We start from the raw sequence: 27,260 nt of genomic DNA on the forward strand, positions 1-27,260 counted from the left end.
ATAAATCAAAGCCGTTCAAAACTCCCAACTATACCCTTGTCCGCAAAGATAGAGGCACCAACAAGGGAGGAGGACTAGCATTCTTGATACACAAGGATCTAAACTTCTCCATTGAACCAACACCTAGAATCCTGGAACAGGACCCGTTCACAGAAACCTTAACCATCAGCATACCTGGTGTGGACAAGAAAAACCTCTACATACGTAATGTCTACATTCCACCACAAAGCAGTTGCACCCCACAGTATGAACCTCCCCTTGACCATCTTTTTGACGGCCTTGGTGAATCATACATGATCCTCGGGGATGTTAATGCCCACAGTCAACTCTGGCACTCAGAAGCCACAAATGATACCAGAGGTACAGCTCTGGCAGACACCATCACAGGACGAACCTGCGGCATTATAAACGAGGACTTACCAACCAGAGTTACCAACCTGGCTTCAACTGCTCCTGACGTTAGTATTGTCTCCTCTAATCTCATCCCCACCACCACCTGGAGGATCAGAAATAAGATGAGCTCGGACCATCTCCCCATCATTATCAACATGACTGCTGACCTCAAAAAGTTTAATGCAAAAAATGTTACTTTTATTAACTTTTCGAAAGCTAACTGGCCTGCTTTCCAAAAACACGTTGAAGACAAATTTAGGCATGCTAGAGATATTACTAGCATCCATAAAGCTGAAGTTTTCTTTCGACACACCCTTCAAAAAGCTGCCAAACTTCACATTCCTGCCGGCAGAATCCCCAAAACCTTCAACGCCCTCCCCACTGAAGCAGCCAGACTGATTAATGAAAGGGATGAAATCAGGGAGAATGATCCTGCAGACCCTAGAATCTCTGATCTCAACAAAGAGATTACTAAAAAGATCCAAGACCATCGGAAAACTAAATGGAAGGAACATCTTGCCTGCTGCCAACCTGGATCTAAAAAGCTTTGGAATACCATCAAAAGTTTAAACAATAACCCTGTCCAACCTGAAAATCAAGGAATCAGCTTTAACGATAAAACCACCAACTGTGCCAAAGCCATGGCCAACAACTTCAATAAACAGTATACACCTTCCAAGGATTCCAAGTCATCACAACCCTTCAGACGGACGCTTCGCTCTCTGAAGAAGAAGACAAAAGATCCTTTGATACTGTTTACCCCTGCCCAGACCCTAGCTGCTATTAACAAATCAAAAAGTTCTAAGGCCTTAGGACCCGATGGTTTGTTACCAATTATGTTGAAGAACATTGGCCCCAATGCCATCAACTACCTGACCAATATCTTCAACAGATGCCTGGAAGAGTCAGTCATCCCCAACATCTGGAAGACTGGCAAAATCATACCTTTGCTGAAACCTGGCAAACCTGCTGACAAAGGACCCAGCTACCGCCCAGTGTCCCTTCTGTCCCCAGCTATCAAAATCCTTGAGGCACTTTTGCTTCCAGCTGTGACAGAAGCTGTCCAACTTGCCAACCATCAACATGGATTCCGTAAAGGCAGGTCTACAGGTACAGCACTACAGAGCATCCTAGACCATATCAACTCTGGTCTTAACAGGAAGAAACCTGTTCACAGAACAGTTTGTGTCGCCATTGACCTTTCCCGTGCCTTCGACACGGTCGACCACACCATCCTTCTCAGCGACATCGAGAAGCTAAACCTCAATGACCACATAAAACGCTTCCTGTGTGCATATTTGAGAGGCAGATACACATATGTAGTATTTAGGAATTCCAACTCTAAATACAGGAAGATGAAACAGGGTGTCCCACAAGGTGGTGTTCTCTCCCCTGTTCTCTTTAACTTATATATGTCATCAATGCCTGCCCCTCCTGGTAACATCATTCTCAAGACATATGCTGATGACTCCAATATCCTAAACTCAGGCCCAGTTATTGACCCAGTAGTTCAAGAAATCAACACCTACTTGGCTACCCTAACTGTTTGGTTTAAAGGACGCAACCTCGAGATATCCCCCTCCAAATCCTCAGCTACGTTGTTTACAACGGCCTCAAATGAGTGCAACACGGAACTAGATGTTGTGATAGATGGAGAAAAAGTTCCAACAGTCAAGAAACCTAAGTTTTTAGGGATAACTTTTGACAATCTCCTTTCCTTTAAACAACATGCCACCGACTTAAAGACCAAGGTCCAAGTTAAGAACAATGTCCTGAAGGCCTTGGCTGGTTCCGACTGGGGTATGGAGAAAGAAACCATTATTAACACCTACAAAGCCATAGGACGCCCCCTTTTAAATTACGGCTGCAACATCTGGACCCCATCCCTAAGTGACACATCCTGGAAAAATCTTCAGATTGCCCAGAACCAAGCCCTGCGGACTGCCACTGGCTGCCACCGGATGACAGACATTGATCACCTTCACAATGAGACCAAGATCATGAAGGTCCGTCCTCACTGTGAAATGCTCAGTAAGCAATTCCTGTTAGCTACACAGAAGCCACACCATCCTAACAGAGTGAACCTGTCTGATCCCCCTCCCCCCCGCCAGATGAAAGAAACCCTGTCCTCTAGATTTGGAGAAGAAATCAGGCACATGTCTCGCCCTGACCTCCCAGAGGATGTATATAAGTCTAAATTAAAACTAATACACACCAAAAGTGTCAAGGAGGCCCTCAATGCCATGGAGCCTAACAAGGTGTTACTTGCCCCTCCCCCCCAAATTCACAAGTCAGAGAAATGTCTCCCCAGAGCCACTTTATCCCAGCTGCGCTCTGGATACAGTAACTTTCTGAATAGCTACAAGGCCAGAATCAACCCTACTATTCAAGATGTATGCCCCAACTGCAACCAACACTCTCACACAACTCGACACCTGTTTGAATGTCCTAACAATAGGACCAACCTTACAACCAGAGACCTCTGGACCCGACCCTTGGAAGCAGCCAGATTTCTAAATCTGGCAACAGATGTAAATGATGATGGAGGATGAGTAGATGTCGGGCTAAACAAACAAACAGTAGATGTAATTTTTTGTTAAAAAGTTTAACACTTCTTATTATTTTTATGGGAGTAAAACATATATTTTATAATAACAAGGATGACAACATCCATAAGAAGTAAAACTCAATTTTTTTTAATGGATATCGGGAAAAAAATAGAGCAGTGTCATACAATAATCATTAAACTTGATAAAAAAATGGAAATCACAAAGCCTTAAAATCATGCAACCATTAAATCACGAAAACTTAAATATCTAGGAATCGATCTAGCACTGCAAGTATTAGACAAGTATTAGAAATGAGCATATTCAATCCCTAATTATATCAGCCGTCAATCCTGAAAAGGAATACTTAAACCACGAAAATCTTAAAATCTTGGAATCAATCTAGCACCCCAATTCATTAGCAAATCTTAATAAAACTTGGTGAAAATATGTAGAATGTAATAATCTCTGAAAGTTTCAGCCTTCTATCCTGAATTGGAATTGAGAAAATCACCAAAACTTGAAAATCCAGGAATCTATCTAGCACCTTAAATAACAGACAGATGGACAAAACAATGTGTTGATTAGATAGGCATATGCCATTGGAATCTTCACTAAAAATATCTACTGTCTATCTTGAATAGGAGCTAAGAAAATCACATTTCCCTAGAGATCCCTCTTTAAAGTTAATCTAAAAAAATTATTTTTTTTAGACTGCAGATGCACTTATTTTGCATGGTAACCCTATAATTTGAAGATAAATTTAAGCATCAAACCTTGCTAAGTAGTTCTTCTATATTGGTCGAAGAAAGAAGTTTGAAAATGTCAACTTGAGAGCTTGATAAGCTGGAACGCGATTCTTCTTGTGTTTCTCTTTTAAATGTTTCAAGATTGGACGTTCTATTTTTGAACATATCAAGTACATAATTAGTATGGAAATCTTTTATTACAAAAGCCTGATGATCTAGGTTTCTGAGAGCATTAATTAAACTCTGGTGCATAACATCTTTGGAATATTCTTGGAGATAAATATCTTTATAGCTTTGGAATTTATTTCCCTCCAAAGAAATAACTTTGTCTGGCAAATATTTTTGTAGATAAGTATCTTTATAGCTTTGGAATTTATTTCCCTCCAAAGAAATAACTTTGTCTGGCAAATATTTTTGTAGATAAGTATCTTTATAGCTTTGGAATTTATTCCCCTCCAAAGAAATAACTTTGTCTGGCAAATGAATATGGTTTGGAAACGCTATAATCTTATCATGAAAAATCCCTTGGCTGCTTTTAATTTTTATTTCATCAACCTTTCTTTTTAGTTCTTCATTTACATGGTAGGCATCATGGATGTATTTTGTATCATAATAAGAACCTTCAATGTCAGCCACCTGATGTGCCCCAAGCTTCAGCTCACATGTACATGAATTCTCCATTTTGGCTCTTCTATGTAGGTTCATCTAAAATAGAGATTGATTTTATGCTACGCTCCTCTATAAGTTTCTGCTTCCCTCACTGACTGACTTATAAATGTTGTATAGAGTGCCTATATAGTCAAATCTTTAGAAGCATATATTAGTGTACATGTTAGATAGCAACCGTTTATCTTACAGAAATATTAGGTCTATCATAGCATTGCCAACACACTGACGGGCCAAGTAAATTATACGATGGTTGCTCACTAGTAAAGTAGATATTCACAAAATTAATACTGTCTTTCATGAATAATATTGTTGGTAATACACGTTTTACCCATAAAGGACGGACATTTATAATCATAGAGTAGTTTAACCAGTGGCGTGCGAACCGAAGGGGGCATTTGGGGCAATCGCCCCCCCCCTAGCGACCAAAACGCCCCCCCCTGCCCCCCCCCCCTAGCAACCGCCCCCCTGCCCCCCCCTAAATGTTAAAAAATGCCCCATTTTGCCCCCCCCCTGGTCAACAAAAATGCCCCTTTTTGCCCCCTACCCTACAAAAAGCAAAACTATCCCAGTTTCAAAAAAAAAGATCAAGAAATACTTCCAAAAAAAAATTTTGGCGCTTCGCGCCAAACAGACAGTAAGTGTTAATTAAATTAGTGTAGAAATTAGCTTATAATCTTTTTTCACTGAACATAACAAACCAGGTTATAGAAAGTATTTTTTTTTGTATAATATAAACTTTTTACCAAAGACATTTTGTACATCCCCAATGATGATACACAAAATTACCCCTTATATAGATTACAATTAGTGGATGAAATGTATGGAAACTCGACTTAATTAACCAACCAATCAAAATTCCATTAAAGTCCCCAAAGTTGTTGAGCCAACGAATAAGAAAATTTTATATGAAATATTGGGGACTAGTGTAATAAATAGCCAAAGAACCCATCCCTCCCTGCATATTTAAAGAAAAAAATTTGCGCTTCGCGCCTTTCCAGATGGTTTCTGCTATAAAATATTGGGGACTAGTGTAATAAATAACCCAAAAACCCCTCCCTCCCTGCATATTTGAAGAAAAAAAATTTGCGCTCCGCGCCCTTCCAAATGGTTTCTGCTATGAATTATTGGGGACTAGTGTAATAAATAGCCCAAAAACCCCTCCCTCCCTGCATATTTGAAGAAAAAAATTTGCGCTTCGCGCCTATACAAATGGTTTCTGATATAAAAAATTGGGGACTATTGTAATAAATAGCGCAAAAACCCCTCCCTCCCTGCATATTTGAAGAAAATAATTTGCGCTTCGCGCCCTTCCAAATGGTTTCTGCTTTTTATCACAATGAAAGTTGGGGACTAGTGTAATAAATAGCCAAAAAAAACCTCCATCCCTGCGTATTTAAAGAAAAAAATTTGCGCTTCGCGCCTTTCCAAATGGTTTCTGCTATAAAATATTGTGGACTAGTGTAATAAATAGCGCAAAAACCCCTCCCTCCCTGCATATTTGAAGAAAATAATTTGCGCTTCGCGCCCTTCCAAATGGTTTCTGCTTTTTATCACAATGAAAGGACAAGTAATTTTTTACATAGTTCATTATATCTTATGTAATTTACTTTGACTGTCATCACACAACATACAGGAAAAAGGATTTGTACTTTTTCTACCTAAAATATATATTTATTTCAACAGATGCTCTTTAAATCTACTTGTCTGTATTCTTATTAATGATTTTTTGTGCTTTGCTTCTTAAAGATGTTGTCATCCTTGTTGTCATACAATAAAGAAATATTTTATATCATTTTTTCATATTAGGTTAATTTTTGGTAAATTATTTCCAAAATCAGTGTTTTTATCACCCCCCCCCCCCCCCAATTTTTTTAATTGGGTTATTCATCCTTCCTGCTAGGATTTTATAACATCCCCTTCCACCCATTATAAATGTTTTGTGGTGGAGGGGGAAGGTTAATTATCTTCTGTACTATTTTTTCGAAGATGCTTTCTAGCTCCCTTCCCTTCGGTCATTGCAGGGTGGGGAGAAGAGATGGGGGAGAAGAGATGGGGGGGAAGAGATGGGAGGGGAAGAAGTGGGGGATATAAATGGGAAATAGGGATGGGGAAGAAGGGATAAGGACTAGAAGGCCCATAATCAAATAATCCCACCCCTTAAAACGCCCTTATTAAAAATTAGTATATATAATCAAAATGCCCCCCCCTAAAGCAAAGTGCCCCCCCGGGGCACTTTGATTTAGGGGGGGGCAAAATTTTACAAAATCTTCAAAATGCCCCCCCCTAGACAAAGTGCTTCGCACGCCACTGAGTTTAACTATTATAACTGTAAATAAAAACAGCAAGGTAAAGTGTATAAGCAAACAGAAAAGCTAGATATCTAAAAGGATAATATAATGGCCAGTACATCCCAAATGTAAATGCATAGAACAGATTGATAAACTAATTTATCTTAGTAGAGTATTGAGAAAATCTTTACCCGAAAGAATTAGCCATCTATCCAAAATAACAGCGGAAAAAATTTAATGTGTCTAATAAAAATCAGCCCTGTATCTTGAATAGCAGCCAAGAAATTTAGATCTTACCCCAAACCGTTTCCAACAGATGAAAGAGAAGACATTTCTAATAATAGAATAGGTTCGCTACTAAAAAAAATACCTTTCTTCAGGAGCATTTTGAAGCCAAGTGTCCCATACCAATTTTATCATCTTAGTTATAGAATCTGAAATAAGAATATAAATCAATATTTATTTATGATTCGAAAAATTATTTTCTATTTACAACAAGGGTGATTACATTCATAAGGGCGAAGCACTAAAAAAATAGGATAGACTTATAAATAAAATTAATAATCGATCAAATGATTAGTGGTCTTTAAAAACAAGAGGAAGATGTAGAAGAGAAAATCGATAATATATGAAAATTAAACAATAAAGCTACTTTTTCCTCTCATCTACAGTATGTTTCTTAAAAAATAAGGCCTTTGAAAAAAAAGGTTTTTAAGGTATAATTTGTTGAAATAATAATTATAGAAATTTGAAACATAAATCTATCATAACAGGTTTTTCAAATATATAAAACATTTTGCTATATAATTTTTTTTCTATGCATAATCAAGTTTAAAAAAAGACATTTCTTTTGAAACACCATATATATATATATATATAAGAACTTTTATTCAATAACTCTTCAATCCTGTTATGAGTAAATCACATAGACAATTAATTATTATATTGAAATTACATGTTAATATTTCATAATATAACGATAATAATTATATGTTTTTATTGTTACTGGTAAACATAATTGCGGAATTTGATAAACTAGGTGATTTCTCTTGGCGGGCCAGGTGCGGCTGAGCCTACTTCGGGCTGGACTGTGGTTGGTGTCGGTACCACTTTCGCCGGCCGGTGACCGCCATATAAATGCGGATCAGAAAGTTATCCGCTCGTGGTTCCACCGCTTTAACATCTACGAGCTCGCCTTCACATCAGCTTTGCCTGCAACCCCTTCTCCATAACCTCCATATGTCAACCTGTACAGCAATGTTAGTACGTGACCGGTCAACGAGTTGACCGGCTAGCGATTAGACAGATAGATGGATCCTGTGTCCAACATGTAAATATGAACCAACCTAATCATGACGTATAGACATTTCGTGTGACCAAAGAAAGTTTAAGAAAATTTAAGAAAATTTGGAATGAAAAAAACTATAAAATTACGAGAAAAAAGGATTTTTTGATTAAAAAAATAGGAATTTGTTTAGAATTCAATAAAGTTTAATAAATTTTGTGAAAAAATCTCAACAGGTTTCTAGATGCGCTCCCCTGTAAAGTAATTTGAAAAAAGAAAAAATTGTAAAAGTTAAATTTGAATATAGTTATAAAGAAACATGTTGAAAAAATGTTGAAAAGAAAATATTGGAAGGTAATTGCTAAAAATTTGATAAGAAAAAAGCTATAGTGTAAAAAATTGTGTTGAATGAATTTAATTTAATTGTAGGGGTTAACATCTAGTAAGAACTCTATTTTGAACGACAACTCGACGACGGGGATGTAGGTATTTAGGTCGGACTCGAAGGACACAATGTACGCCTTCCAGGAGCTCCTGGTTGTACAGACCGGGACAAGGTAGTCTAAGATAAATTAGATAATTAATTGAAAAATAAAATTGAAAATTAAATTTAAGTTGAAAAAATGAATCGAAATTAAATTTGAATTTGAAAAGCTAAGATTAAAGAGGAATTTCTATGTGTATTAAGTCCTAGGTAGCTAATTTATATTTAACGTTTTCCGGCCGTTTACAAAGAACTCCGACGTTCTTGAACTAATTTTCAACCCTTGTTGAATTTCCATTAAATCCCTTAGTCCCTGAGACGACCATGTACAGCCCCAATGAATGAAAAGAATGAAGGAGAAAAAACATTGCTTGAAGGCATCAAAAATCCAAAAATATGGTTGAAGTTTAGGACAGAAAGATCCGACGCTATAATTAAGTATGTCAAACCGATGCGTGAAATATTTGAGAAATGTACAAAAAACCCTTTAGTCGTATACTCATTTTAAATATGATAGGGATAAAGATTCTAAAAATCTAAAAATCAAAAAATCAAAAATACTTGAGTCCAACTTAAATTGCTCTGGTGATTATGAGTATGAGTATGATGTTATGATATATTGTTGCCTGCATAAAGTGTAAAAATAAACTATTGATAAGTTAAATAAGAATAAAAATGCAAGAAGATTAAGACTGAAAAATAAAAAAATGAAAAATAAAGAATGAAACCATTATATTGAATTTAATACAAAGTAAAAAGCTTTCCGTTTGAACTCCAGGAAAGTAGGTATTGTTTTTAAATTTTCAGGTAATGTGTTCCAAAGTCTTGGGAAAAAATGTAATGGTGAATTGAATATAAAATTTCTATTGGCTTGATCTACTATGAAATTATTTCTAAATCTGGTTTCATAATCATGAATTGTATCACGTGTGTTCCAGACACCATCAAAAACTCTTGGCTGCATATTGTTTTTATATTTGTACATAAATAAAAACACTTCGTATTCCATTTGCTTCCTAATTGGTAAAATTTCCAATTGTTTAAATAAAATATTTGATGGAAAACGGCGTGGTTTTTTTGCTATTAAGCGGCAGCACTCCTTTTGGAGTTTTAAGATAGGCTCCAATAAGGTGTTTGGAACAGCAGTGAATACAATTAAACAATAGTTGAGAACAGACTTTATGTAGGCAAAATAGAGCAATTTAAGATGTTGCGAGTCAAGTATATGACGCATTTGACGCAATGAGTATACAACTTTTAGAATTCTTTTGTGCATTAAGTTAAAATGGATTTTGAAAGACAATTTTTCATCGATTTGAATACCCAGGTGCCTTGCGGCTTGTTCTCCAGGGTTACTATTCGAAAAAGTTATATGATCTAGTTTCTGGATTTTTTCTGGAAGGTTCTCTCCTTCATGGTTAGAATTGATAAAAACAGGAAACTGTTTTATAAGATTTTTTTCCTCTTCCGTGAAATTTTGTCTTGGCGATTGAAACAAGATAACCTTGGTTTTTTTGCTGTTTATAATAAGTTTATTACTGTTGTACCATTCAGTAATTTGAGGAAGAGTATTTTCAATCTTAATAAACAGATCCCTAATGTTGTCAGCTGTTAAAAGACAAAATGTGTCATCTGCAAAAAGAGACAGCAGTGCGTCTCTAGTGGCAGAATCTAGATCATTAACTACGATAAGAAAGAGAAGTACACCGAGTGTACTTCCCTGGAGAACACCGATAAGGATAGATAGTACATCCGAAAATTCTCCCCCAAACGCAACCTGTTGTGACCGTCCTTCAAAGTAGCTTTCGAACCACCTCAGGACCACTCCACGGCAACCATAATGCTCGAGTTTTTTCAACAAGATGTTTCGATCTACAAGATCGAAACACTTCTTGATATCAATTAATATCCCGGCGCACACTTTCTTTTCGGAAAGTGCCGCCGTGATACGATTGACAAGATCAAGAACATTATGTGCCGTGGAGAGGCCCGGACGGAATCCGAACTGTCGTGTGGAGAAAAAGGATCTTTCATCTAAAAATTCATATAGTGACTTGTACATGATCCTCTCGAGTGGCTTCGAGAATGTGTTGATGATAGAAACGCCCCTCCAGCTATCTAAGCTGGTCAACGGCCCTGATTTATAAACGACTACATTCTTGCTCACTTTCATCCCTGAGGGAAAAATTCCTTGTGAAAAACTAAGATTATATATGTACGTCAATGGCCGCACTAAATTGGCGGCACATTGAATTAAGAGTTTACAACTTACATCATTCACGTCCTTGGCCGTCTTGGGCCTGCAGCTCGTTATTATGTTAAATACCTGGAGTTCATCCAGGGGAGGAATGAATATACTATCATTAATGGGGGGGGGTAAATGTAAGAACAAAAAAATATTTTGATACTATTTACAAAACTTTTTAAAATCAGACCAAAAAATAACAAAGATATGTTTGTGGAAATAAAGAAGTAAAAGAAGCTGCTTTAAAGCAGTTGGACTGTCATGGACGTTTTATACTTCTTAAAAAAATATTTAAAAGAAAAAATAGAGGTCTAGCTTTAAAAGCAGCAGAGTAACCTCTGAAAGTGTAACGGACAGACATACACAATGATATATATAGTAGATTTGCTACAAAAAAAATATCTATGAATAAACAAATAAGAAAATAAACATATTGCAAAAGTCGGTACTTGGCAGCCACGCATCAGCCTCATGGAAATAAACCTTTTTAAAAATCAGCTAAATATGGCAATCCCTCTTAAAAAAAAATAAGAATTCAATTGAATTAAATTTTGATGCTTGTCGCTGCTGCCAATCTTGCAAAAAAACACAAAGAAACGAAGGGGGACTGCATTAAATGACAGTAAATCACTGGTTAACATATGTATCAAGATTAGTATCAGTAAAAACGCCAGGAAATTTTCTTATAGCTTCTGTTTTATGTATAACAACTGTAAATGACTGAGTTCTAAGAATAAGGTTTCTAAGCAATGGTTGTTTATCAAACTCTAAGTTATCTTGGATAACTATTGTGTTTCTTGCTTGTGCACCATTAAAAGTTTGAATATCTGTCAGTAGTATAATACCTTTTTTCTCTTTTCTATCCTTTTCCACTATTTCTGGATCAAAATTTTCATCGATGATATACATTTCATATTTAGAATCATTTGAGTTATTTGAACCACATAGAAGGTCTTTAAATTTAATAAAAAAGTGTTGATAAAGGTTCTTGTCGCTTTTGTCCAGTATAATAACTATTGGTTCATCAGGATGTTTCCTGTAATATTTGGTTATCACTGCTCTAGCTAGAAGTACAACATCATCGTTTTTACTATTATGGAAATGATAATTCAAGGGGCCAGAAATGGTCTTTGCAGGGACAAGATACCTTTCTTTAAACATTGCATTACTTTCCAGCATGCCCAATGCACATGACACATTATAAACATGCTCAGAGTTTCTAAAGTTATATATAAGCTTGATATATTCAATGTCATGTTTCTTCCGGTAGTCTAAAAGAAAAAAGGATATATACACATAATTTTCGTGAATGAAAAAAACCTTATCAAGTTAGGTGTATTCGCCACTTATTAAATTTGTCAGGGAGTGAACACACATTTTTGTTGAATCCTTACCCAATTATTAACCCTTAACGGTCGGGGGGGGGGGGGCGTTGAACGCCCCCCCATCCGGTTTTTTCTTTCTCATTTTCTGTGTGTGAAAGATAAAGAGCCCAAACTGCTTGACTTTTTAAGTATGGGTATGACACATAACTTAGAGTTGGAATTTTTTGAATATCTCCATCCTGGCGGGCACAGGATGCCAGCAAACCTGGCAGGGTCATCCAGGTAAAGAGCAAAAATATTTTTTTGACTAAAACAAAGCATTTTATCATACCAAAATACTAAAAAATCCTCTAGTAGTACATCCTTATATGAAATACAGGTGTTCAAGTCACTTTCAGGTTCCAGGTATGATCCTGCAGGTCCTGATCCTCCAGGTCTCCAGAAATCTTTAAAAGGCTCCTGTGGCCGCAATTTTTGACTTAGAGACTTCAAATTTTAAACTTAAGCTTTTCTTACATGTCTACATAACGTATTACAATTTCATGAAGATCCGCCGCCGTTTTCCCGCCGACCGCCGACTGCGGCGGCTGGCAGCTGCCAAGTACAGCTGCGGCCGCTGAAATTTATATTTTGATATTTCTAATGTAAAATTTACATAAAAATAAACATTTTCTGGGAAAAATTTTTTCTTCTAGCTTCAAAAATAAGAAAATTACAGCCGTTTGAAATTTTTAAATAAAAAAAGACCTAAAAACAAAGGTTGTTAAATAAAAGGGTGAAGGAAGCGAAAATTGACTTAGACTTATAAAAGGTCGAAAATTCATTATCAAACAGGGGACTTGCACAAAAAAGTTAGCCCTCTAGCTCTAATAGGAACTGAGATAATTAGGGGGGGCGTTGAACGCCCCCCCCCCCCGACAGATTAAGGTGCGGCAAGGGGCCCGACTGTTAAGGGTTAAGAAATGTTCATCAACTAAACCAGAAAAAAAGGTACAGTGCACTAAGGGAAATATATTTAAAATACGGAGATTATAGAGTAGCTTTACTACCAACAGAGGAAAATTGTTAGTGAAATCCACCGGTTTTTTTTAATTAGTTCTAGAGTAATCAAAAAAGACAATTTAAAATTATAGAGTAGCTTTGCTACTGATAAACATTATAAAATTAAATATCTAATAAAATAATAAACATTCAATATATCCTTGTTCACCTAATTTATCTGGTATTACATTTAACATTCCTCCAGTTTTCACCTTTAGAGTTGCACAAACAGATTCCTTCCTTTCCAGTAAGCTATAAAATTTCTCATCATTACTTGACGGTCCGGGTAGTTCATCAATACATATCAATGAATAATGTTGGTCATTCTTTTTTTCTAGGAATTTTCTAATTATACTATAAATATTCCTTCCTTCATATTGACAGGCATCATCATCATCATGATGTTCATGGTCAATCAAATCCTTTGCTGTAAATACATCTATATTTTCATGTTTTTTGAAATCATGTTTGTCGATGACATACATAAAAGAAAAAACTCTCAGTTGCTCACAAGTAGGTGTTGTTGTATCAATAGAAGATAGATTAATGTAAGCTACTTTGTTTTTAGTATCTTGTGCATGTATAACAGCTTTCAATTTTAGCATGTGAGTCTTCCCTGTTCCATAATCTCTACCAATTAGGAGAATTCTAGAGGTAGAGCTAAGGATATCTCCTTGTTTGATTGTTGGGTTCATGATCAATGCTCTCTTCTCACTTTCTAAATTCTGTAAACATCCATTATTAAAATATTTCATTAGCTCCGTATTTCCCTTCTCTCCAGATATGATACACAATTTTTCAGTCAATTTTTCTTGTGTAAACTTGCTAAGGCTAATTGAGTCTTCATACACGCGAGATTTAGACTCTTTTTTATTTTTTTTTATTTTTTTTTTCTTTTTTTTTTCATTTTTTTTTTGTATCAGAGGTACTATAATAGACAGCATTTTCTTATAATCATTCATATAACTTTGATTTCTTTGTAATCCACTAACTATTTCTTCAATCCATTCTTTTATTCCATTCTCTGAATAATTCAAACACTATATTGTGCACTGATATTAGAATAGTTAAAGTAAAGATACTGACAAGAAATTGACATGTTTAATACAAGTCCTAAAACATTTTACCCTTTTTTCTATCTCATTTTCTGTCTGTGAAAGGTAGAGTTTCATAACTGAGAGACTTTCTAAATATGGTTATGATACATAATTAAAAGTTGGAAGTTTTTAAATATCTCCATTCTGGTGGGTACAGGATGCCAGCAAACCTGGCAGGGGCATCATGGTAACATCAAAAATATTTTTTACTTGAACGAATTATTTTATGTTCCAAAAATACTAAAATTTTGATCCTTCAGGTCTCCAACAATCTTAAAATTGCTACTGTGACTGCAAATTTATATTTTGTGATATCTAATGTTCAATTCTCATAAAGATATACATTTTCTGATAAAAATGTTCTTTTAGCTTAAAAAATAAGAAAACTATAGCCGTTTAAAAGTATAAAAGTATCTAAAATCAAAGGTTGTTAAATATGTTAATTATGCATGTTTATATTAATGATTTTATAAGAATAATATCATACCTCTTTAATTTTAACACCATAAGTTGTAATAAATAAGAGGTATGACAGCATCTATAAGAAGCGAAGCAAAAAATCTATTTTGAAATAGAAATACGGACAAAGTGAGTTATAAAGCAGTTTTAACAACGAGAAGAGAGAGAAAGAATATGAAAAACAATTAATATCACAAAACCAAAAATAAGATTTATATCTTTGAAAGTTGTAATAAGAAAAGCAGCTAAAAATCAGGCAGAATACCATAGATTTTTTTTTATCACCTAATAAAGGTGTAAAAAAGTAATGCATTCAATTACATTAAATTCCAGAGATAAGGCAATATAGATAAGCTTATTTATACCCTGCTTTTTACTCAATATTTATTTGACACCAAAAAGCTTTAAAAGGGAAAGGAATATTTTTTAATGTTTAATAGATTATGTAAGATTATTTTTAATATAAAATTAATATCATAAATGCTAATGAGAATGAGAATGGATAATAGACATTATAGTAAAAGATTCCTGAAATGATATTTTCTTTCCATATAATAAATTTGCTACAGTAATCACATGGCTTTTTATCTTCACGTTTGTCATTTCTTTTTTGTTTTGTTTTGAAGTTTTTGTGAAGACTTTTCTTTGATGCAGCCAAACAGGCAGCTTTGACGAAGATCCAGTCTAATTTGACTAATGTCTTAAAAATCTCCAAATGGTTTTCAAGCTGACCTGAAGCCTTTTCTAGAAGGTTCAAGTAATTTTTCTCCATTCCTCTTTTTGCCTCTATGTTTATTATAAGCTTATATTCTGGCAAAAAGACCAAGGTATCAAATTCATATTCCTTTTTTTTAAAACCATTTAAAACAAAAGCCTCTAGTCCTTTTGCTCTTAGACTATGAACAAATTCGTGTAGTTGTACATCTTCAAGATACTTGTCAAGATATTGATTGGAAAGTTTTTCATTTTTTTTTACTTTTTCCCTTCTTATTTTTTCATCTTTTTCAGGATACAGAATATCATTTGAATTGATTATAGTAAACCTTGAAGCAGTATTATATTGGATTGGTATTTTTATGATATCATTGTGATTTTCAAAGCATTGCTCTCTGTTGTTTTTTTTTAGTTCGTTTATGATATCTTCAGAAAGGTTACCCTCAGACTTGTTATCTTTAGTATCATTATCTTTAGAAATGTTACTGAAGCCTAAACTTAATTTGCAGAGACAATCATCAGAGTTTGAATTAGGATTTATAATACTGGGTTCTTCATAATTGGTTTCATCAGAGTTTGAATTAGGATTCATGCTTCTTGGTTCTTCATAATTGGTTTCATCAGAGTTTGAATTAGGATTCATGCTTCTTGGTTCTTCATAATTGGTTTCATCAGAGTTTGAATTAGGATTCATGCCACTTGGTTCTTCATAATTGGTTTCATCAGAGTTTGAATTAGGATTTCTGATACTGGGTTCTTCATAATTGGTTTTATCAGAATTTAAATTAGGAATTCTGATACTGGGTTCTTCATTATTGGTTTTTTCAGAGTTTGAATTAGGATTTCTGATACTGGGTTCTTCATAATTGGTTTCATCAGAGTTTAAATTAGGAATTCTGATACTGGGTTCTTCATAATTGGTTTTATCAGAGTTTGAATTAGGATTTCTGATACTGGGTTCTTCATAATTGGTTTCATCAGAGTTTAAATTAGGAATTCTGATACTGGGTTCTTCATAATTGGTTTTATCAGAGTTTGAATTAGGATTTCTGATACTGGGTTCTTCATAATTGGTTTCATCAGAATTTGAATTAGGATTTCTAATACTGGGTTCTTCATAATTTGTTTCATCAGAGTGTGAAATATGATTCATGATTCTGGGTTCTTCAGAATTGGTTTCATCAGAGTTTGAAGTATGATCCATGATACTAGGTTCTTCAGAATTGTTTTCATCGGATTTCTGAAAAAGATAATAATGGCAGGAAACTTTTCTGTTGTAAGAAGTAAATCTAATCTGTGTAGTGGCCTATCATTGTGCAAATCTTGGAGATAGACTCTATAATATTTAGAGTGTTTAATGGGGCATGTATTATATAATTCTTTCTATAGACACCTTAACCAGATTTCTAACTCAATCCTAGCCAATTTGGCATAAACAAGACATAAGAGTAAAACACTACCTTAAAGTTTTGGTCCAAAACTAATAAAAAAGAATAATACAATTCATGTCCAAGCAATAACAATGAGAAAACAAAATTTAATTTTTAATCTACTCACCTCTCCAGAGCACTAGAGCTCGAAACCTAGCTCTTGTGGAGAAATTTGCTCTACGAGGAAAATGCATATTTTGACACAACCCAATCTGTCCCGCTTTTGTATCACTTTTGAAAAGTGCGATTCCTGTGACATCATATGAAAAGGGAAAGGGGGGAAGAAAATCTCTTCCCTTTTCTCCCATCTCTTTTGAAGAGATTTTCTTCCCCCCCTCCCTTTTTCTTTCCCGAAACGTATATGACGTAACTGGAATCGCACTTTTCAAAGTGATACAAAATCGGGACAGATTGGGTTGTGTCAAAATATGCATTTTCCTCGTAGAGCAAATTTCTCCACAAGAGCTAGGTTTCGAGCTCTAGTGCTCTGGAGAGGTGAGTAGATTAAAAATTAAATTTTGTTTTCTCATTGTCATTGCTTGGACATGAATTGTATTATTCTTTTTTATTAGTTTTGGACCAAAACTTTAAGGTTTATATAGAAATAAGGATGACGACATCCATAAAAGCGAAGATCTAAACATAGACGTCAAAGGGGTGATTTCCCCCGCCCCAAATAAATATATAATATAATATTTTGGATTTTCAATTTTTTACCCCCCCCCCCCAAATGAAAAAGCCCCTGGCTCTGAAACGGTAGGACAACGCACATCAACACGTGTAGAGTGTCAGAACTGAATAATCAGAATATGAATGTAAAAAAGTCGAGACTAAATTGTAAGTAAATTTATTAAAAACTGCTTAAATACAGGATTCTGTGTAAGGACATACTTACATTTTTAGGATTTGATTATAGAGATGCTTAGCTGATATCATTCTTCTTTATTGTCTTAGGAATCAGTATTCCAAAAACCAGATCAATCAGAAATTTTTATCACATAAAAACTAGCTGTTATAAAAGTTAAAAATCATCATGTTTAAAATGGACGTACGGACATTCCAAAACGATTATAGAGTTGCTACGCTTTCTAAATCGTTCCTAACTACTAAAAGAATCACCATGCAAAGTTTGAAATCGATAGGACAATTCTAACATGGTTAAATTAACAAAAAGAGCTAACTGTCTGTGACGGACGGACGGACTGACCCTAATTATAGAAAAGCTTCGCCTTTAAAATGTGAAGCTATTGTTTTTTTTTCTCAACACCCTTTAAGAAATATTTTATTGGGGGTTCGCCACATGGGTAGTGGGGGACCGTTCATATTTATTTGTACTGAAAAACCATTTGTTTTTTTTTTATCTTATGGTGTATTCGCCTTTGGGGGGAGGGACCTACTGTCCCAACTCAAAAATAGCCTAAAACTAAGTTACTGCCAGTGATGATTAGTTAGGTTTAAAGCTACAGACAGAAAGTCAGATATACAGTAAGACCAGTAAGACCCACGAAAAAGTATTTAGGGTGTACAGCCCATATTTCCTAATGTATCATCAAAAGTTTTATATGTATTAATATAAAATCCGAGAGCCGGCTCATTGGAGAATTTTAAAGAGCCATTGTTGAATCTTATATGTAAAAGATTTTAGCTAAGATAAGCACCAAGTCATAAATACCTTGATCTAGAGATAAACATTGGAATCTAATATGTAGTGGCTCTCAATATTTTTTTTAGAGCCAGTTTAAGAGTTTTCACATATGAAAACCAAAAATGTCTTGTTTAAATCACACAACCTTTCCAAAGATTTTGATAAAATTGATTAAAAGGATGAAATTATTCAAAATTAGCACAGCATGATAAGTAATAATAATATTTTTTTTCTTTTTCAGTATTCAGAATGAAATATGAAATAATTTTCATTTTAGTATTTTTTTTATAAAACTACAATTAAGGTCGTCCGTTCGTAACGGTTAGCTCTTTTTGTTAATTTAAAAATTGAGGTGATAGGTTCGAATGTAAGACTGACACTAGATCATAACTAAAGTTATTAAAAATCCTCTCTACTTTGGATTTGTCATGTGATCGTCATAAACAGTTAGAGAAGGGATAATGCCTTGGCCTTTAAAAAGGCGCAACTCGTTAACAATTACAGTTAGAACTTTTCAGAAAAAAATTCGTGCAATCAAAGGGTTAATTGTTTGTTGGACAGTATTTTACGTAAATGATAACGAAATTTTCAATAACAGAGTAGCTTCATTATGAATTTAATAATTTTATGTAATTTGATAATTTATTCATCACCACATAAATGTTAGATTAAAAGCATATTCAAATCTCCCCTACTGCAAAGTATTTCTGTTTCTTTAATCATATAAAATGATGTGCTATCTCGTCCGCACAGCTAAATGTGTTGACGGGTTCCCATAAAAAAAAAACTTTATTTATCGGTTCAGCGGTTAGCAAGATCCTTCACTACAGACAAAAAAAGCTTACTACTTTATAGAATAGGATGGAGTGGAAGAGGAGGGGGGGGGGGGAGAAGGAAATATGGGCTGTTTATTACACTAGTACCCAAAGTTTTATAATAATGTTTTCTTATTTGTTGGCTTAACAACTTGGGTGACCAAAGTGAATTTGATTGGTTGGTTAATTCAGTGTTCAACTACTAATTTTCATCTACAGAAGGGGTAATTTTGTGCATTATCATTTGTTTTTTTTAAGCATATCTTACAAAGGTTGGAAGAGTTTTCAAGTTCACTTAGTAATAAAAGTGAACTTGTAAAAGAAAAAGTAAATAACACATTAGGACAGAAATATGTAATCAAAAATTGTTATTAGATGTTTAGTTTATGTGCTTGATATGATTTTTTTCTAAACATAATGACAAAAATTACTTTTTTTGCAAACCATCTAGTAAATCTTCCCAAATCCCTCCTACCTAACCCTTCCTATCAGTTTCTTTTCTAAGATTTAAAGATTTCAATACAAAAAGAGTTCTTGAAATACTTGAAGCATATTTTTCCCTATCCCTTGTCAACCCCCCACTTAAAACGACATTTCCGTGGATATAGAGAAAAGTAAATAGGCTAGGAATAATTACATAATGATATTTAGTAACTTGAATACATTTATTATGTTCATAATTTAAACTAATTGGCATCTCATTTAACCCTTAACTTTCGGGACCCTTGCCTAACCTTAATCGGTCAGGGGGGTGGGGTGTTGAATGCCCCCCCCCCCCCCCCTATTATCACAGTTCAGTTTAAAGCTAAGGGGCTAAAAAGTTTTGTGCATGTTCCCTGTTTTATAATGAATTTCCGACCCAAAGTAGGTCAATGTCAAATTTCACTTCCTTCACCATTTTATATAATGTTTAACAACCTTTGTTTTAAATTTTAAAATTACTTACCTATATATCTCCCCTTTTCCCTTTGTATTATTTATAATTTTTTCCTTAAAAAAGGACCACTAAAAATCCTCAAATAAATCTGTTAAAAAATACAAATTACCTCTGGGCAACATACAAATATGTAGGAGCAAAGCTTACTAATGATTTATCTTTTAATTGATATAAACAAAATAAAAATCTAGTAGGACTTGTTAATGGGCTGGCCATTTTTTATAGAATTTTAGATAAGCCTTGCTGATATATGAGAGGCTATTGTTTTATTTTTCATTAAATATTATTGTGTTGGGATTCATATATCCCAATCCAATAGATTCAAATAAATTCGTCAAAATTAGTAAAACCAACTTTGATGTTAAATAAAATATCTTAAAAGCTTTGATAATATATTTCTTATTTTTAACATTATGTGTAAATGATTTATATTTTCTTCTCTCTTATGTTTCTAAAGAGATAATATTTCAATATGTTTGTTCTTGTTATTTATTTATTTATGTTATTTTTACAACTTAAATATCTTTTCACCAAATTTTTCCCCTGTTTCTATCTTTTAAACAAGGATGACAACATCCTTAAAAGTAAAGCTAATAAATGACAAACGAACTTAATGAAACCAACAAATTTAGTAGTATACATTGTTTAGATATCGGAACCAAAAAGCTGTATAAATTAAACCAAAGTTAAATGAAAAAATACCCTGCCCCCTCCTAAATTAAACAAGGATGACAACATCCATAAAAGCAAAGCTCTGAAACGATAGGACAAATGGACATTAAAACTTGTATAGTGTTAGAACTGAATAATCAGAATATAATTTATAGGAGTCAAAGCAAAGTTGGAAGTAAATTTGTTGTAAAACTTCTTTACACAGTATAATGTTTTTTAGACATTTTTGACATACTTACATTTTAAGGACTTGATTATAGAGTTGCTTCGCTTATAATAATGTATATTGTTGTCACAGGAATCAGTATACCAAAAATCAGATCAATCGGATAATTAGATCACATAAAAAGTTGTTGTTAAAGAAGTAAAAAAATCAATATGTTTAAAATGGACTTACGGACATTCATGTATGATTATAGTGTTACTACGCTTTCTAAATCGTACCTAACTAATACAGGAATCACCATGCAAAGTTTGAAATTGATAGGACAATTCTGACATGCCTAAATTAATGAAAAAAGCTATCTGTGACGGACGGACAGAGGGATGTAAGGACCAACCCTAATATTAGAAAAGCTTCGCTTTTAAAATTAAATAATAGTAGGAGGGTATATTAATAACAAAGGTAGTCTTAACAAGTTAACAAGGCACTTTTTAAATCTTTCAAATATTTAAAATTTTTGTCTATGATGCATATTGCATATAATTATATTTTAGAATTCGCCTATTGATTTAAACTTAGCATGATGATTTCTGTGATATTTAAGTACAATTTACAGAGCTTAGCAACTCTATCATTGTTAGAGAAAATAGGTTGACCTATGATTTGAAAAATATTGATTTTTAAATTAAGTTAAGGCATGTTAGAATTGTTATATCGATCTCAAACTTTATATGATGATTCCTGTAACAGTTGAATAAATTTTTTTTATCGCGAAGCAACTCCATAATTGTTATCAGAAATTAAATATGTCCATTTAAAACATATTGATATTTTAAAAACTTTTTATTCAACAATTTTCATATGTATTTAAAACAGGATAAGATAAACAAGGAGGAGAAAATAGAATGGGTTAGTCTAAAACTAAAGGAAGGTAGATGTCCCCTCCCTTCTTGCAAAGTATCAGATTTTATTTTTAAGCTAATAAATAAGAAATTATTTTGTGAATTATCATTAGGAATGTGCATTAATAATTGGCCATTGTCTTATCCCTTTATATCTCTGTGGGTTTTACATATGAGTAGCTTGAGTACATATGTTTATGTAATTAGGGATCTTAAGGGATAAGACAATGGACGATAAATTAATGTTTGCACCCAATGATGATAATCAAAATTACTTTTGTTTAAATCTTATCCAACCAATCAAGGTTTATTGTTTTAGTAAAACTATACAACCAGGTATTTTGGAATTATTAACATTTTGTTATTAAAAAAACTTTAGTATAATTGTTAAGCTACCTCTAGCTAAGCTTATATTAATCCTTGTCCTGCCCACCCCCCCCCCCTGTGAAAGTTGCTAATTTGTAAGTGCAGCTACTCTATGATTAAAGTATGTCCATCCATACTTTTTGTTCCTTCAATTATTTTTAAATTGATATTTCTCTCTTTCTCTTTATATTAAGACTAGCAGTTTTGCCCCCTTGCAGTCTCTATAAGAAGCTTCTCTGTAAAGGAGAACCATATCGGTTCATCCATTAGTGAGATCATCTGTTTTATTTATTAGGGTTAACAAACTTTTAATGCTGCGCTACCTGTCAACATTATTGTCCTTAATTTTAAATATTCTTTTAACACACATTAAGATTTATTGGAGCCATCAAAGCATTAAATATCTTTTAACACCCAAAAAGGTCTGAACTCAACGACTTTTTTCACAAATAAACTAATTAAAGGACATATCAGTATGTCCATCTTTCTATTCTTCTTTCTGTCTCTATCTTTTTTTTCATTTCTTTCACCTTTTCATCCTAAAATGTGTAAATTTTAAATGCTGCGCTACATATCAACATAAACTAGATTGTCCTTGTTATTTTAAACATTGTCCTTGTTTTTCTAAAAATTAGTAGAATGAATAGACAGAAATTCTACTACTTTTTAACATACTATTTGCTTCGTCCCTAACCTCTATGGCAGGACAGGGGAAGTTTGGAAAAATAGTCTAAAACAACCCAAAGACATTAATAAAGATTTCCTGAAAATTAAACCCTTAGGACCAGTAATTTCTGAGAATTTTAGCTTCAGACAAAAAATCGTATTTATTAAAATTAGTACTGGTCATTGTATTTTATTATGAAAAAAGTAAAAAATTTTAGAGGAGACGGTTACACACACACCTTCCCCCCCCCCCCTCTCAGATATAGTACTTCTTTACAATGCAGGGAGGGAGGGGACAATGGGCTGTTTATTACACTAGTCCCCAAAGTTTCATAACCACGATATCTTATTCGTTACTTTAAAACTTTGGGGAATTTTACTAAATTTTGATTGGTTAGTTCAAAACTAGTCCAAACATTTCAACCAATAACTTCAATCTACAGAAGGGGTAAGCTTGTCTATCCTCATTAGAGATGTACATATATCAATTTATCATTCATTGTCTTATCCCTTAATATCCATGTTTACAATGTTTTTTTCTCACATATCTTGGTCCATATATCCTTCTTATATGTCAACTGTTGAAAAGAGAAACAAGGATGAAAACATCCATAATTAGAAAAGCACAAAAAATTGTATCTACGAAAACATTTGAAAATTGAACCCTAAACACCAAAAGTCTGATGAAAAATATAAAAATAGCCTAAAATCTACTAAAAATCAGCCCGACCACCATGAATGTTTAATAGTTGGTTGTTTATAGGATCCGAAAATGATGTTTCCCCTATTTTGTGTCTAAAGGACAAACATTGTAAATTATAGAGTAGCTTTGCTACTAAAATATCTACAATAATGTCTAACGAAGGAGTCTATCTTTTTCACAGACACACACACACATATATCCCCCCCCCCCCCTTTTTCCCCTTCACTCTATAATATGAGTGAAAGTTTACGGAGTAGGGGAAGACAGTGGCTCCGAGAGTTGGCGCATATCCTCCTGTTTATTGTAAGCTCGTTTTAGCACTTATTCCCCTTTCTTCTTTACCCCACCCCCCTTAATTACTTTTAGGGCTCATAAAACAAAACAAATGTTATCTATCTATCCATGATATTTTTCAACTGTTTAAAAGATGTTTAAAATAAGGGAAAGTCAATTAGAAAAACTGAAGGTTAAACTTTGTTTTTTAACAATGACAATGATAGATGGATAGATAGATGGAAATATGGATGGATAGATAGATAGATAGATGGAAATATGGATGGAAAGGTAGATAGATAGATGGAAAGATGGATGGATAGATAGATAGATAGATGGAAATATGGATGAATAGATAGATAGTTAGATGGAAAGATGGATGGATAGATAGATAGATAGATAGAAAGATAGATAGATAGATAGATAGATAGATAGATAGATAGATAGATAGATAGATAGATAGATAGATAGATAGATAGATAGATAGATAGATAGATAGATAGATAGATAGATAGATAGATAGATAGATAGATAGATAGATAGATAGATAGATAGTAGATTCAGGGAGGAAGGGGACATTGGACTGTTTAATGCACTAGTCCCCATAGTCATAACAATGTTTTGTTCTTAGTCATTGGCTTAACAACTTTGAGGATTTTTCTTGGCTTTTTATTAGTTGGTTCATTAAGTTGAGTGTCTAAATGTTGCAACCACTAATTGTAATCTACGGAAGGGGCAATTTTCTTATCATCTTTTGGGTTGTACATCAATATATCGGCCATTATCTTATCCCTTTAGATCCCTCGTTATATTATAACAATTTGTTATACAGAAATATTTAAATATCATTTAATGTTATATTTTTTTAGCAAAGCTACTCTAGAAATAACTTGGTGCGTCTGTCCATCTGTATGGCTAAGGGGAAACATGAATTTCTTGACTACTATTAATGTAGAAAGCTGAAATTTTTGGTGAAAACTTGTAAGACCTATGCACATCAAGGCTACATACATTTTCACTTATTACATTATACCAGGGAGGAAGATGACATTGGGCTGTTTATTACACTTGTACACAAAGTTCTTTTTGTCTAACAACTTTGGGGACTTTTGAAGAATAATGATTGGTTAGTCCAATAAGTGTTTTAACGTTTCAACCACTAATTGTAATCTACAGAAGGGGTAATTTTGTGTATCATCTTTTGAGTTTTACATCAATATATCTGCCATTGTCACATCCCTTTAGATCTATGTCATCCAGACTATATATGTTCCATTATTACATTATACTGTTCAAATTTCTTGAAAACCTTTTTTTAAACAAAACTTTTTTCTAATTCTGTCTGCATGGTAATTTGGATGGGTTAGAATTGTTCTATTGTTTTCAAATTTTGCATGATGATTCCAATAACAGTTAGGTACGAATTAGAAAGCATAGCAACTCTATGAAAATCCAAATGTCCATTTAAAATAGGGTGATTTTTAATGTTTTTTTTACAACATCTTTTTGTATGACATTCATCTGATTTCAATGTATTAGGAAAAGCATCTCTATTAAAATAATTATTTATTATATAAATCCTGGGCAGGCTTTTAACCTCTCCTTGTTTGGTTGTAGAGGTGGGGATGGGGGAGAGGGTAGTTTAACCCCAATTTTGTAAAATCAAGTACAGATTAACTCATGACCGTCAAATAAAAATAAATGGGCAGACAATAGTCTATAGTCTAATAGAGATTAATACGTGACCGTTTTGTTTTTTTGGAAATAATTGGGCAGGGATCTAAAGGGATAAGACAATGGCTGTTAAATTCATGTACATCCCAAATGATGACACAAAAAATTAACCATTCTGTAGATTGATATTAGTGGTTGACACGTTTGAACACTCAACTTACTAAACCAACCAATTAAAATTCAGGAAAAGTCCCCAAAGTTGTTAAGCCAACAAATAAGAAAATGCTTTTTATAAAACTTTGGGGACATGTGATATAAACAGCCCATTGTTCCCTCTCTCTAATATATACTTTCAATTTTAGGATTTGATTATAGAGTTGCCTTGCTTATAATACTTTACCTTGTTGTCCTAAGAATCATTATTTAAAAAATCAGATGAATAAGATAACTATGTAATACAAAATTATTTTGTCAAAGTGTCAAGAAAATCAGCATGTTTAATTGGATATACGGAATTTCTGGTAACGATTATAGAGTTGCTACGCTTTCTAAATTGTACTTAACTGTGATTATTAGAGTTTACGAAAATATCAGACAATAAATTATTTAATTCTAGCATTTCACCTTTAAAACATCTATTTTCTGCAGGGTTTCTAAGGAATAACACTAAAGAAGATAAATGTTTATGCGTCTTCAATGATGATTATCAAATTTATTCATTCTTTAGATTAAAATTATTGGTTAAAAGGTTGGGACATCTTAAAATCTAAGAAGTCAGTATACTAATAAATTTAAATATAAGTACCCAAAGTTTTGACGCTCTACATGTGTTAATGTTCTATGGTCCTTCGTTTTTAGAGATTTATTTTTATGGATGTTATCATCCTTGTTTTCTTTAACAGATAAAGATAAATTTACACTTATTCTCACTGATATAGAATCTTCGCTGTCTATCTTCAATGGCAGCTGAGAAAATTGCATGTCCCCCATAGCGTTACAGACTGGCGGACTGACGAATAGAAAAAGTAAATTAAAGAGAAGCTTCGCTATTTATAAATGAATTGAATTAATTGAACTTTATTATTTAACTTCTAAGATTGTTCTATGTTTCTTAACTCCTTAAACATGAAAAAAGTTTTCATGTATGAGTTAACATAGAATGAAAATCAAAAAGTTATAGGTATTGTAACAGAGGGTGGTGGTACCCTCCCCCAAAATAGTTATGAACCTTACAAGGACCTATAAAAAGCTACATTGTAAAAGAACACCATCTCGGTTCGGTGGTTAGCGAAATCCTTCGACACACACAGACAGACACACACACACACACACACACACACACACACACACTGTTACTTTAATAGAAGGATTATTTTGGATAATAATTTTTTAAAAATGAACACAGCACATAAATTTACCAAAACAAGGATGACAACATCGGACAACATAAATTTGTTGCAAAATAAATTAAATATGGGACATACTTTCATTTTTAGGATGGCTCTGTATCTAAAAGGGCTTCAAAAATAGCTTAAAACCAAGGCTTAAATCTAAAATTGAAATAGCCTAGAACCATCACAGGACCTATGGCATTGCATATACTCAATTATTTTTCGTATTTTTAAAAATAAATTAAGCTTTCTTGGTCTGAAAATTATACTGTTGCTCAAAGTTTTGAAAACACATTCTCTCGGATGTTCGCACAAAATTTTGGGCACT

At 33.6% G+C, this 27,260-nt stretch overlaps 1 protein-coding gene and 1 long non-coding RNA gene across 2 annotated transcripts in view; both read right to left on the reverse strand.

Moving 5' to 3' along the window:
• LOC145306268 (uncharacterized) overlaps window positions 1-7,081 on the reverse strand; it is an 8,649-nt gene extending 1,568 nt beyond the window's left edge. The window contains exons 1-2 of the long non-coding RNA XR_013874942.1: window positions 7,016-7,081; window positions 3,716-4,393 (exon numbers count right to left, since the gene is read on the reverse strand). This is a non-coding gene — a long non-coding RNA (uncharacterized LOC145306268). The remainder of the gene's footprint in view (window positions 1-3,715; window positions 4,394-7,015) is intronic.
• Window positions 7,082-10,856: 3,775 nt separating this feature from the next.
• LOC145305460 (uncharacterized) lies at window positions 10,857-16,499 on the reverse strand. Its single transcript, XM_080147077.1, has 3 exons — window positions 15,737-16,499; window positions 13,195-13,464; window positions 10,857-11,930 (listed from the first exon to the last, which is right to left on the reverse strand). Exons 1-3 carry the CDS (start codon window positions 16,497-16,499, stop codon window positions 11,287-11,289), a joined length of 1,677 nt encoding a protein of 558 aa, XP_080003203.1. The 3' UTR covers window positions 10,857-11,286.
• Window positions 16,500-27,260: the final 10,761 nt, after the last annotated feature.

The sequence above is a fragment of the Acartia tonsa genome, chromosome 14 (assembly GCF_053477335.1).
Source record: "Acartia tonsa isolate MP-2025a chromosome 14, ASM5347733v1, whole genome shotgun sequence".
Lineage (NCBI taxonomy): Eukaryota > Metazoa > Arthropoda > Copepoda > Calanoida > Acartiidae > Acartia > Acartia tonsa.